This window comes from Neoarius graeffei, chromosome 24 (genome assembly GCF_027579695.1).
Source record: "Neoarius graeffei isolate fNeoGra1 chromosome 24, fNeoGra1.pri, whole genome shotgun sequence".
Taxonomy (NCBI): Eukaryota; Metazoa; Chordata; class Actinopteri; order Siluriformes; family Ariidae; genus Neoarius; species Neoarius graeffei.
In genome coordinates this window covers 49586161-49598719 of record NC_083592.1, presented here as the reverse complement: position 1 = coordinate 49598719, position 12559 = coordinate 49586161, and the positions used below count along the sequence as shown (strand labels likewise).

The window sequence follows — 12559 nt, the reverse complement described above, 5'->3', positions numbered from 1 at the left end:
TCGTCTACATTTCGGATGTCCGACAAACATTTCATTATTGTTTGTTTAGTAATTAAGACTTTAATATTCAGAACACAATGATAAACATTTATTTAAGACAGATTTAGTTTCTTTCTTTCATTTCGAGTCATTTAAAAATTCCCTTCAGTGTTCCGGCGTTGTTTTGCTTCTTTCTTTCTTTCTTTCTTTCTTTCTTTCTTTCTTTCTTTCTTTCTTTCTTTCTTTCTTTCTTTCTTTCTTTCTTTGTGGGGCTTCAGGTGCTTTAGGTCATGTGATATGACCTCATCGATGTAATAACGGCGGTTTATTTTAAGTAAAGTTAAGCTGATGTTTCTGTCTCTGCAGTTTGTCTCTGCAGCCGTTTGAGTATCCGATGTGCACTGATGAAGGTGTGGTGTTCGATCTCATGTGAGTATATCAGCTTCTTCTTCTTCTTTTTTTTTTTCCGCCAAAACTCTTAAGGCCTCTGCATGCTCTTGCGACAAGGCTTTCGCAGATAGCTTTTCGCAGACAGTTGTAATTTATCGTTGAGCGGGGAGTAATAGGTGTGCGTGATGTTATTCACCGCCACAACGCAAGGGGGCGCGAAGTCGCTAGGAGTAGTTGGTGGGTGTGGTTAGTGGAGCGTTTATCCTCTGGTTACTTATAATGACTAGAACTGGAGTCGTATAGATGTACGTACTTCCTCACTTCCTCAATCAACCGCTCTTCGTGCTGCTCCATCTTCGCTCGCGTTTTTAAAAATGGCGGTCGTGAAACCAAACCAAACCGGGAAAGTAGGGAAGCGGAAGTGCGTGTACAGCGGATGTAGAGTGGACCAATCAGAGCCCTCTTGTCTGCGACGCTGTCTGCGAGGCTTCTGCGGTGGTCACAATTTTTGGGAGGTGCGCGCAGAGCGTCTGTGAAGGTGGGGGGGCTACGCAGACACTGTCTGCGACGCTATCTGTGAGGACTGGGTTGTCAGCATAAATTGGCCTTTACACTCCAGCACCGAATTAAAATGACCTTTATTTAAAAATTCGCACTTTTTTAACATGAAGTTGTCAAGCTTTTCATTTCGATGATATCCCGTTTACTCCTAATGTAGCTGAGACATTTGTTTCTTCGATTTTCCTGGAGATATGAGTAGTAATGGAAGTTTATAGCCACCAGTTTAGCCTTGTGCAAGAATCATCTGTCTCACCTCGAACTGTGTCAATTTAAATTTTTTTTTTTATCATCTTGTTTGATTTGGTTTTTGAAACTTTTTGACATAGCTGTCTCTAAAAATGAGCAAAATAATATCAGAGTTAAAACAGACAGAGCTTCATCTTAAATCATATATTTTTTTTTTCTCAGCGTAGAGATTGGTGTCGCTCCACTGTAGTATCAGGAGGCGTGGCTTAAAGTTTGAGGAGACTATTTTTCCAGTTCATGTTAAAGCTAGACGGCTTTCGATTTCATAAAATCGGTGAAATTTGGTTCCTTCTGAAATGTGGTCATTGTGATATATGTTTATTTCTGTAATATCTCAAAATCTCAGGCCATTCTGTGGCTGGGAAGTTATTTAATTTGAGGGGATTAAAGCAAATAATATGCATGAAATCTCTCGCTTCATGCAGTCAAGCAGACAGAGGAAGTCCGTGTGTGTGCGCATGCGCAGGTTTACCTTCTTCTTTTGGGTTTTACAGCAGCTGGCATCCACAGTGTCGCATTACTGCCCTCTACAGGTTTACCTTTGAGCGTGCACTGACAGTTCCATCATTCTGTCGCTAAACGAACAGCTGATCACACCGAGGTGCTCGCTGAGCGCCGATATTTATTAGTTTGGTCCTGCGTTTCCTTTCCTTCGTATATAACATAACGTCTTTTCTTCTCACTTTCCGTTACTGTAGTCGGTCTTTCATGTTTCATTCGCACACTCGCGTCCTCCATTTTTCTCTCCTGTTTCAAATTTGTATCCCACAATGCCTTGCGCAAACAGGGAAAGCCCACCACGTCATGCATGATAGAGTATTTTGAATTGGGTCATGGTGAAGCAGGAAAAAATAGCGGAGAATTTAGGACCATGTGGCTCTAAATTCATTAATTGTTCTATTTAAAAAAAACATAAAATTGGAAGTCTGTGATTCGAATTCAGTAGATTTTGGTCCACTAAACAGAAATAATTGTGTCGGGGAAAATTCTTTTCATGACCTACACTTGAAAAATCTGAAAGGCAGTCTAGCTTTAATACGGACTTGTTTTTTTTTGCTATATAATCAAACTAAAATGCTCAACTGGTGGCCTTCGAGCTTCCGTTACTTATTAATGGCAACGTTCACTTCATAGCTCCAGGGCAACATTAAAGAAGGTAACTTCATCATCATCATCATCATAATAATAATAAGAATTATAAAACTTAATTTATGCCTTTCATCCATTACAAATGCAATTTAAAGTGATTTACACTGTGAAGTAGAGCCCTGCACTCCCACGGTAGTCCCGCGGGACCCGACGCAAAGCAGTGCAGCGCGGGACAAATTTTGAAAGCTCATTGTGGGCGGGAGGGGGAGTGCACAAGGCGGGCGCGGGCGGGAGGGGGAGTGCACAATGCGGGAGCGGGCGGGAGAGGTGATCAGCTGCAGTCCTGCTAACTAAAAACGTGTTTAAAATAAAATTTATAAATTGTTAATTCATGTCTATCATATATAATTTGTGCTGGATATTTTATTTGGCATTAATAAAAACATTTTAAGATGCCTAAATTTGCGGATGTGGTCTAATCTCACGTACGTTTCCGATTCCTTTCCGCCCTTCCGTGTTTGAGATCTCCGATCATGGCAGAAGAGCAGACTTGTACCATATTGGTTTAATGCTAACTTGGTTGGTTGTTTGGGAAACGCACTCCTGAACGTGAGCTGTAGATATTTATGCTCAAATCCACTCAAAGTAGGGGGCGGGGCACCATCACGCTGTGTCTTTAAATTATATTAATTTCTTATAGGCCTACTTGTATTTCCTAGAATGTAAATGTGAGGAGTGCCATATAAGCTATGTGCAATGTACAATATTCTTAATCTCCACTGTAGATTTTGGTAGGTGTGTTGGGTATCTCTGTAAAGCCTCAGCTGCGCATGGCGCCTGGCAACGCGCACCCTCGCTACGTGCGCTAGGTGAAGGATCGGTCAGTGGAGAGCTCAGCTAAGCTCAGCATGTTTAATTCCCCAAGCCAATGACAAGAACTTTCGTGAGAAATAACGCGAACGTCTGCATCATGCGGGATTTGCGGGCGGGAGCGGGACAAAATATGGCAGGCACGGGCGGGAGCGGGACTGAAAATCATAATTCTTTGCGGGAGCGGGACTGAAAATTCTGTCCCACGCAGACTTCTACTGTGAAGTAAAAACTGAAATATTGAAACAAAAGGTTGTCAAGAATAAAATAGTGAAAAGGTTAATAATAAATAATAGCAGTGACCGAAAGAAGAAAATGACAATTTAGGATTTAAAAAGAACAACAAAAGGGCATGCAAACGAAATAAAACTAATGATTCATAATAAATATGGTAAACGGTAAAATGTAGAAAAGCTGAAGTGAAAAAATGTTTAGCTTTTTAAATAAATCAGAGCTTGATGAATCCTGACACTGGTTTAATATTAATGAGATGAGATGATGTGGAGGCGGAGTTTGGAACATCATTTCTCAGATGTTCAGAGACGTCTGAGGCAGCAAGTGGAGTGACGCTAAAGTTGGTCTACTGTAATCTCATTTTTAAATGCGTGTTCGTATTCACACGGATCCATTTTGCACAATTCCTGCGAGAAGAGCATTATTGTCATTACGACGAGGAAAAAAACAACAACAAATACATGGATCAATTTCTTGGCATCTTGTAACCAGAGACCTTCCTGGGTCTTCCAACACAGAACATCTTTTGGCTAATCAACTAGATTTCAGTTAGTGGGGAAATTGTATAGATTAAATGTTTCACTTACAGTCAGATCTATAGGTATTTGGACAGTGACACAATTTTGTTTTGCCTCTGTACACCACCACGAAGTGTTGGAGTCAAGACCATCTACAGTCAAGTCAAAGTCCCTCTCACACCAGGATCTGGTCTTCCCAGGCAGTCTCCTGTCCCAGTATTAGCCAACTCTTTAAGGCGTATGGGTGCGGCACCGATCTCCGTAGCCCTCGGCCTCTTGCCTGTACAGCTAGGGTTACAGCGAGGGGCTAGTCCTCTGGTAACCGCGAGAGTTTGACTCCCCACTCGCATCTGTATTGCAGCGTACCTTGCCAGACGGTAGCAGGTACCATTTTTATGATAGTCTTTGGTATGACCCGACCCTGAGTAGAACTCGCGATCTTCCGGTCGACAGGCGGATGTGCTAACCACTAGGCCAACTCGCAGTATAAAACCACCTAGACCAGGACTAAGACTTTCAGGGGTTGAGATCAAGTCAAGACCAGGACCAGACTAGTGCGTGTATGGGGGAGGGGTGACAGCTGTTACCAGGAAGAATAATTTCGAATTAGCAATGAGTCACGTTACTGGTCGCATTTGAAGCAGGAAGTTTTACACAGTAACGGCAGTACTGTGTAACAGTAACGATGTTAACAAATAAATCAGACAATGCACAGGGAATTTAGTGAAATCCCTACAGTTGTGGTCTTGAAATAAAGAACAACAACTTTTATTCATCACACATATACTTGTGAAATTCCTCTCTGAAACAGTGAACACACATGAGCAACGAGCACGCACACACACACACACACACCCAGAACAGTGGGCAGCCATGCTAACAGCGCCCGGGAAGCAGTTGGGTGGTAGGTGCCTCGCTCGAGGGCGCCTCAGCCTAAGGCTATCCTATGTTAACTTAACCTGCATGTCTTTGGACTGTGGGGGAAACCGGAGCACCTGGAGGAAACCCACACAGACACGGGGAGAACATGCAAACTCCACACAGAAAGGCCCCTGTCAGCTGCTGGGCTTGAACCCAGAACCTTCTTGCTGTGAGGTGACTGTGCTAACCACTACACCACCATTTTTTTTTTTCCTTTACTGCCTATTATGCCTGCTGGCGTGTAGGGCCGTGACAAAGGATGACCACTTCTGTCTGTCTTGGGCCAGTATTTGTACTGTGCCCCAAGTGTGGTTCAGGGTCTTCATTTCTGACGCTACCATGCATCACCATCTTGTCGTGGTTGGAGAGCTTGCGTGCCTCTATGACCCCTTGGACTATGCTGGCTGGAGCTTGGTCTCCTGGTAGGGTCAACCAAGCCAGACAGTTCAAAAGGTAGAGGCTGGACGAAGCACGGTCCACTGGTCCTCGAGGTTAGGGGGTTGGGCACAGGACTAACAATCCTCGTCTCGTCTCGTCGTCTTCCGCTTATCCGGGACCGGGTCGCGGAGGCAGCAGTCTAAGCATGGAAGCCCAAACTTCCCTTTCCCCAGACACCTCGGCCAGCTCCTCGGGAAGAACACCGAGGCGTTCCCAGGCCAGCCGAGAGACATAGTCCCTCCAGCGTGTCCTGGGTCTTCCCCGGGGCCTCCTCCCGGGGGGACATGCCTGGAAAACCTCCCCAGGGAGGCGTCCAGGAGGCATCCGAAAAAGATGCCCGAGCCACCTCAGCTGGTTCCTCTCGATGTGGAGGAGCAGCGGCTCTACTCCGAGCTCCTCCCGAGTGACTGTGCTTCTCACCCTATCTCTAAGGGAGCGCCCAGCCACCCTGCGAAGGAAACTCATTTCAGCCGCTTGTATCCGCGATCTTGTTCTTTCTGTCATTACCCAAAGCTCATGACCATAGGTGAGAGTCGGAACGTAGATCGACCGGTAAATTGAGAGCTTCGCCTTTTGGCTCAGCTCCTTCTTCACCACGACGGACCGGTAAAGCGACCGCATCACTGCGGAGGCTGCACCGATCCGCCTGTCGAGCTCACGCTCCATCCTTCCCTCACTCGTGAACAAGATCCCGAGATACTTAAACTCCTCCACTTGAGGCAGGACTTCTCCACCAACCTGGAGAGGGCAAGCCACCCTTTTCCGGTCGAGAACCATGGCCTCGGACTTGGAGGTGCTGATTCTCATCCCAGCCGCTTCACACTCGACTGCAAACCGCCCCAGTGCATGCTGAAGGTCCTGGTTTGAAGAAGCCAACAGGACAACATCATCCGCAAAAAGCAGAGATGAAATCCTGTGGTTCCCAAACAGGATTCCTTCCGGCCCCTGGCTGCGCCTAGAAATTCTGTCCATAAAAATTATGAACAGAACCGGTGACAAAGGGCAGCCCTGCCGGAGTCCAACATGCACTGGGAACAGGTCTGACTTACTGCCGGCAATGCGAACCAGACTCCTGCTCCGTTCGTACAGGGACCGGACAGCCCTTAGCAAAGAGCCCCGAACCCCATACTCCCGAAGCACCCCCCACAGAATACCACGGGGGACACGGTCGAATGCCTTCTCCAGATCCACAAAGCACATGTGGACTGGTTGGGCAAACTCCCATGAACCCTCGAGCACCCTATGAAGGGTATAGAGCTGGTCCAGTGTTCCGCGACCAGGACGAAAACCGCATTGTTCCTCCTGGATCCGAGGTTCGACTATTGGTCGAATTCTCCTCTCCAGTACCCTGGAGTAAACTTTCCCTGGGAGGCTGAGAAGTGTGATTCCCCTATAATTGGAGCACACTCTCCGGTCCCCTTTCTTAAAAAGAGGGACCACCACCCCAGTCTGCCACTCCAGAGGCACTGTCCCCGACCGCCACGCGATGTTGCAGAGGCGTGTCAACCAAGACAGCCCCACAACATCCAGAGACTTAAGATACTCATGGCGGATCTCATCCACCCCCGGTGCCTTGCCACCGAGGAGCTTGCAAACCACCTCAGTGACTTCGGCTTGGGTAATGGACGAGTCCACCTCTGAGTCATCAGCCTCAGTCTCCTCAGTGGAAGACATGACGGTGGGATTGAGGAGATCCTCAAAGTATTCCTTCCACCGCCCGACAATGTCCCCAGTCGAGGTCAACAGCTCCCCACCCGCACTGTAAACAGTGTTGGCAGAGTACTGCTTCCCCCTCCTGAGGCGCCGGACGGTTTGCCAGAATTTCTTCGAGGCCAACCGATAGTCCTTCTCCATGGCCTCCCCGAACTCCTCCCAGTTCCGAGTTGTTGCCTCCGCAACTGCCCGAGCTGCAGCACGCCTGGCCTGCCGATACCCGTCGGCTGCCTCAGGAGTCCCGGAGGTCAACATGGCCCGATAGGACTCCTTCTTCAGCTTGACGGCATCCCTTACTTCCGGTGTCCACCACCGGGTTCGGGGATTGCCGCCACGACAGGCACCGGAGACCTTGCGGCCACAGCTCCGAACAGCTGCGTCCACAATGGAGGTAGAGAACATGGTCCACTCGGACTCAATGTCCCCCGCCTCCCTCGGAAGCTGGGAAAAGCTCTCCCGGAGGTGGGAGTTAAAGACCTCCCCAACAGAGTGCTCGGCCAGACGTTCCCAGCAGACCCTCACCATACGTTTAGGCCTGCCAGGTCTGTCCAGCTTCCTCCTCCGCCAGCGGATCCAACTCACCACCAGGTGGTGATCAGTTGACAGCTCAGCCCCTCTCTTCACCCGAGTGTCCAAGACATAGGGCCGGAGATCAGATGAAACGACTACAAAGTCGATCATCGACCTCCGACCTAAGGTGTCCTGGTGCCACGTGCACTTATGGACACCCCTATGCTCGAACATGGTGTTCGTTATGGACAAACCGTGACTAGCACAGAAGTCCAATAACAAAACACCACTCGGGTTCAGATCGGGGAGGCCGTTCCTCCCAACCACGCCCCTCCAGGTGTCACTGTCGTCGCCCACATGAGCATTGAAGTCCCCCAGTAGCACAATGGAGTCCCCAGTCTGAGCACCCCTCAGTACCTCTCCCAGGGACTCCAAGAAGGCCGGATACTCTATACTGCTATTTGGCCCGTAGGCACAAACAACAGCAAGAGCCCTCTCCCCAATCCGAAGGCGCAGAGAGGCGACCCTCTCGTTCACTGGGGTAAACTCCAACACATGGCAGCTGAGCTGGGGAGCTATAAGCAAGCCCACACCAGCCCGCCGCCGCTCACCACGGGCGACTCCAGAGAAGTGGAAAGTCCAGCCCCTCTCGAGGAGCTGGGTTCCAGAGCCCAAGCTATGCGTGGAGGTGAGCCCGACTATCTCTAGCCGGTACCTCTCAACCTCCCGCACAAGCTCAGGCTCTTTCCCCCCCAGCGAAGTGACATTCCATGTCCCAACAGCCAGCCGCTGTGTCCGGGGATCAGGTCGTCGAGGCCCCTGCCTTCGACTGCCACCCAATCCACATTGCACCAAACCCCTACTGCTACCTCTGTGGGTGGTGAACCCACAGGAGGTCGGGCCCACGTCACCTCTTCGGGCTGAGCCCGGCCGGGCCCCATGGGCAAAGGCCCGGCCACCAAGCGCTCGCATACGAGCCCCAACCCCGGGCCTGGCTCCAGGGTGGGGCCCCGGCTGCGTCCTACCGGGGGACGTCACGGTCCTGGATTTTTTCTCCATAGGGGTTTTTTTTTTTTTTTTTTTGGTGAACTGCTCTTGGTCTGGCCTGTCACCTAGGACCTGTCTGCCTTGGGAAACCCTACCAGGGGCATAATGCCCCCGACAACATAGCTCCTAGGATCATTCAAGCACACAAACCCCTCCACCACAATAAGGTGGCAGTTCTAGGAGGGGACTAACAATCCTGTCTTTTAAAAAAAAAAATGGTGTTACAGAAACTGCAAGAAAGGAAAAGACTACAAACATGTGCCAGGCTCCCAGAGACATCGCAAGATGCTCGTATGGATGGTAGTAGTGAAACTACACCACCGTGCCGCCCCAAAAATTCCGAGTCCTCTACGTCTGAGACCGAGTAAAAATGCGGTCGATTCTGAGACGAGGCTGAGACCTTCAAAAAGTGGACTTGAGACCGGTCTCGACCACATCACTACCACCACCTGTCCATTTTGCAGGATTTGACTGAATCTGAGCAGAAAGTATATCTCTGTACACTTCAGAATTCATCCTGCTACTTCTATCAGCAGTCTCTTCATCGATAAACACCAGTGACCCAGTTCCACTGGCAGCCATACACATCCACGTCCACCATGTTTGACAGATAATGTGGTTACGCTTTGGATCATGAGCTCTACCTTTTTCTTTTCCCATTATTCTGGTACAAGTTAATCTTGGGTTCATCTGTCCAAAGAATTTTGGTCCAGACCTGCTCAGGCTTTCTCGCAGCATCTAATCTGGCCTTTCTGTTCTCGAGTGTTACCAGTGGTTTTCATCTTGAGGGAAACCGTCTGGATTTACGTTCATGAATGCGCCTCTTGATTGTAGACTTTTGCCAATGACAGGCCGACTTCCTCGAGCGTGTTCTTGACTTGGCCAGGGATTGGTGGTGAAGGAAAAACCCCTTCGCGAGGAAGGAATTCTAGAGTCGTCCACTTGAGTTGTTTTCCGTGGTCCTCCAGGCCTTTTGGTAGTGTTGAGCTCACGAGTGCTTTTCTTCTTAAGAATTTACCAAATTGTTGATTTGGCAACTCTTAAAGCAGGGGTCACCAAACTTTTTTCTCTAGGGGCCACATTGTCGTTCCTGACTGTGATGGGGGGCCGGGGTCGGGTCAGCTATATAACATAGAATTGTATGACCCAGACACACATGACCACCAGCAGGCCTCATTGTGTCGTAGAGATTACTAGCCTGGCACAGCCATCCCCACCACCACTAATATCCCCACCACCACTATAATAACACTTGATTCCTGGCACATATTTGTTTATCTTTACTAGTGGTTTGCAAAAGTAGTAATCAAGTCTTCACACTTTTAATTTGAAACACCACAGATATTCCATTTATTGTTTTTCTAGTAAAAATAACATCAAAGCTGTCAAGGTAAGAAACATCTGCCTAGTTGAGGTGACTGACACTGGCAAAGGTGAGTGGAAAATTATAAATTGGAGGTAGGCCTGTTGATATTATTAATAATATTAATAATAGTGTGCAGCACTTAATAAAGGTCAAATAAATAGGCCTATAAAATAAATACATAAAAAAACAGTGAAATTATAATAATATGAGCAATAGATCACAGCAGTTGTGCTGTGTCCTGCACGTCATTGCTCTCATCCATGGCCAAAGCAAAAAACTCGTATTCTGACGCTCTCTCATTCAGCTGGTCATACACGTTGTCCCCCAAATCTTCGGTTCGCCTGGTCATAGCAGGTGCGGAGAGACTCGCCGCGTTGAGCGCATCCTTCTTGTTGGGACACACCTCCTCGGCCACAGCAAGCATGCATACTTTAACAAAGTCCCCATCAGTAAACGGCTTTCCATGGGTAGCTAGTAGGTGAGCTACCTTATAGCGAGCTCGGACAGCAGCCTGGTTGATCTGGGTTTGGGGAAGGAATACATTCTGTTGTGCAGCCAGTCCGCATTTCATCCTCCGAATCCTGTCTTCTCTTGTTTGCCCTCGCAAACTAGCATACTCTTTGTGGCGGGTTTCGTAGTGACGACGCAGATTATATTCTTTGAAAACCGACACACTTTCTTTACGTACAAGACAAACTGCACGGTCCTTACACTGAACGGAAAAAGAATCAGTGGTCCACTGTTCTTTAAAAACTCTGCACTCTCTGTCAGCTTTTTGCTTACCGCTAGCCATTTTGCTGTCCTGAACACTGACAGTTCTCTGCGCGTGCGCTGCCTGTCACTGCTTGATCACGAGCATATGACAAAATTCGGAAAATATGAATAGTTCATTTTATACATGGTAGCCGCGGGGTCTTAAAAGTCTTAGTCTTTAAATTTAATATTCCAAAATTAAGGCCTTAAAAAGTCTTAAATTGCTTTGCCCAAGTCTTAATTTTTTAAACAAAGGTCTTAAATTTACTCATACTATTCTACAATGTGAAAACGTGGGTTTTGAGTAACATCAGTGAATTTCTTGGAGTATGCGCAAAGAAAGAAACAATATTGATACATTTTCGCACCGGCGCAATCGTTGGAGTCCGTGGTGGAGAGGAGGCTCCGCGAATCGCAGCATGGGGAAGTGTCGTTTTAATCAGCAGTGGCTTTCAGATGAAAGATATCGTGATTGGGTGAGGGAGGTTCCTGGAAGCAACGTTGAAGCAAGATGCTGTGTTTGTCGAAAGACCTTCAAGTTGTCCACTATAGGTAATTTCGCTTTAGAGTCTCACATGAAGAGCTCAAAGCACATTGCATCTGCCCTCCACCGCCACCAGCCCATCGCTCAGTTCTGCACGGTTCAATCTCCGAATGCACCTGGAGTTGGCACTAGCACCACTGTCGAATGTCAGCAGCATCAGCCAAGCCGGACATCATCGGCAAGGCTAGCAACAACACAAGGGCCGAGCAGTGGCATGATGGGTGTCGGTGGAACCCGACACTTCGGGCAGAGGTGCTCTGGATTTTGAAAACAATTACGGAACACCACTCGTACAGCTCGAATGAGGGCATAAGCGAACTCTTTAAGGCTGTGTTCCCAGACTCGGAAGTCGCTACAACATTCTCCTGTGGAAAAAAACGTCTTACATAACAAAATTCGGTCTTGCTTGTCTTGAATGTGAAGATTTGACAAGCAATGCACATAATGACTTAAGTATATAACTTTTATAATAAAAGTATTTTTACTTGAAACATTTGTCATTATTGGGAATTTGATCTGGTGTTCTACGACCGCGTAATGGGTGCGATGTAGGTCTTAATTCTCATTTAAGTGGTCTTAAAAAGGTCTTAAAGTCTTAAATTTATGGTGGTCAAACCTGGGGAAACCCTGTTATAACTAAATATCAATTTTAATTGATAAAATCAACAAAATACAAAATGCAGACGTTATTATTTGCCAAAAAGCAATTAAAAAAAAAATAGGCCATGACCACTTTTGGGGATTGCCTCATAGGGCCGGTTCAAGTGGTGAGGGGCAGAGGGGCTGGTGGGCCGGTCAAAGGGGGGTGGCGGGCCGGAGTCTGATGACCCCTGTCTTAAAGTTTCTGATGGGTCTGTTTCTGCATTATTTTTCTGTTTCGCTTGCGTGGACGCGAGCGGCACGGTGGTGTTGTGGTTAGCGCTGTCGCCTCACAGCAAGAAGGTCCGGGTTCGAGCCCCGTGGCCGGCGAGGGCCTTTCTGTGTGGAGTTTGCATGTTCTCCCCGTGTCCGCGTGGGTTTCCTCTGGGTGCTCCGGTTTCCCCCACAGTCCAAAGACATGCAGGTTAGGTTAACTGGTGACTCTAAATTGAGCGTAGGTGTGAATGTGAGTGTGAATGGTTGTCTGTGTCTATGTGTCAGCCCTGTGATGACCTGGCGACTTGTCCAGGGTGTACCCCGCCTTTCGCCCGTAGTCAGCTGGGATAGGCTCCAGCTTGCCTGCGACCCTGTAGAACAGGATAAAGCGGCTACAGATAATGAGATGAGATGATACTTGCGTGGACGCCTCTTTGGACGACCTATTCAAAGATCCCATGAAGAGCTACCATAAGCAAATCAACTCCAGACTTGTATCTCTCTTTTATTAGCTCGTCTGGCCAT

The 12559-nt window shown here is 48.0% G+C and overlaps 1 protein-coding gene across 1 annotated transcript in view; it reads left to right on the top strand.

The window, feature by feature from the left end:
• Positions 1 to 12559, top strand: part of ppil2 (peptidylprolyl isomerase (cyclophilin)-like 2) — a 166461-nt gene that overhangs the window by 7228 nt on the left and 146674 nt on the right. Inside the window, exon 4 of the mRNA XM_060907425.1 lies at positions 346 to 408. Within this exon, the coding sequence (XP_060763408.1) occupies positions 346 to 408 (63 nt within the window). The remainder of the gene's footprint in view (positions 1 to 345; positions 409 to 12559) is intronic.